Genomic DNA, 311 nt, shown 5'->3' with positions numbered 1-311 from the left:
GTCCCGTCACGGCCCCCCGGTGTCCCCGCCGCCCCCTCACCAGTCCGTGGCGCTGCCCGGCGCCACCACGCTCCCGTAGGCCTCCTGCAGCGCCCGCCCGTTCTTGGCCAGGTTCAGCGCCATGGCCGCGCCCGCTCCGCCCGCCGGCAGCGCGGGCACCGCCCCGCCGGTGATACCGGCACCGCCCCGGGACCGCCCCGAGACCGCCCCCTGGACCGGCACCGCCCCGCCGGTGATACCGGCACCGCCCTGGGACCGCCCCCCGGACCGGCACCGCCCCGCCGGTGATACCGGCACCGCCCCGGGACCGC

At 81.4% G+C, this 311-nt stretch overlaps 1 protein-coding gene across 2 annotated transcripts in view; it reads right to left on the bottom strand.

Moving 5' to 3' along the window:
• The window catches only part of DBNL (drebrin like), an 11,786-nt gene extending 11,644 nt beyond the window's left edge, over positions 1-142 (bottom strand). For both annotated transcript variants that reach the window (XM_027669439.1, XM_027669441.1), the window contains exon 1: positions 41-142. In XM_027669439.1, coding sequence (XP_027525240.1) covers positions 41-123 — 83 coding nt within the window. In that variant the 5' untranslated portion in view covers positions 124-142. The remainder of the gene's footprint in view (positions 1-40) is intronic.
• Between the last annotated feature and the right edge of the window lie 169 nt (positions 143-311).

The sequence above is a fragment of the Corapipo altera genome, unplaced genomic scaffold (assembly GCF_003945725.1).
Source record: "Corapipo altera isolate COAL_440 unplaced genomic scaffold, ASM394572v1 347, whole genome shotgun sequence".
Lineage (NCBI taxonomy): Eukaryota > Metazoa > Chordata > Aves > Passeriformes > Pipridae > Corapipo > Corapipo altera.
Note: the sequence above shows the minus strand (reverse complement) of the source record. Positions and strands in the feature narration are given on the sequence as shown.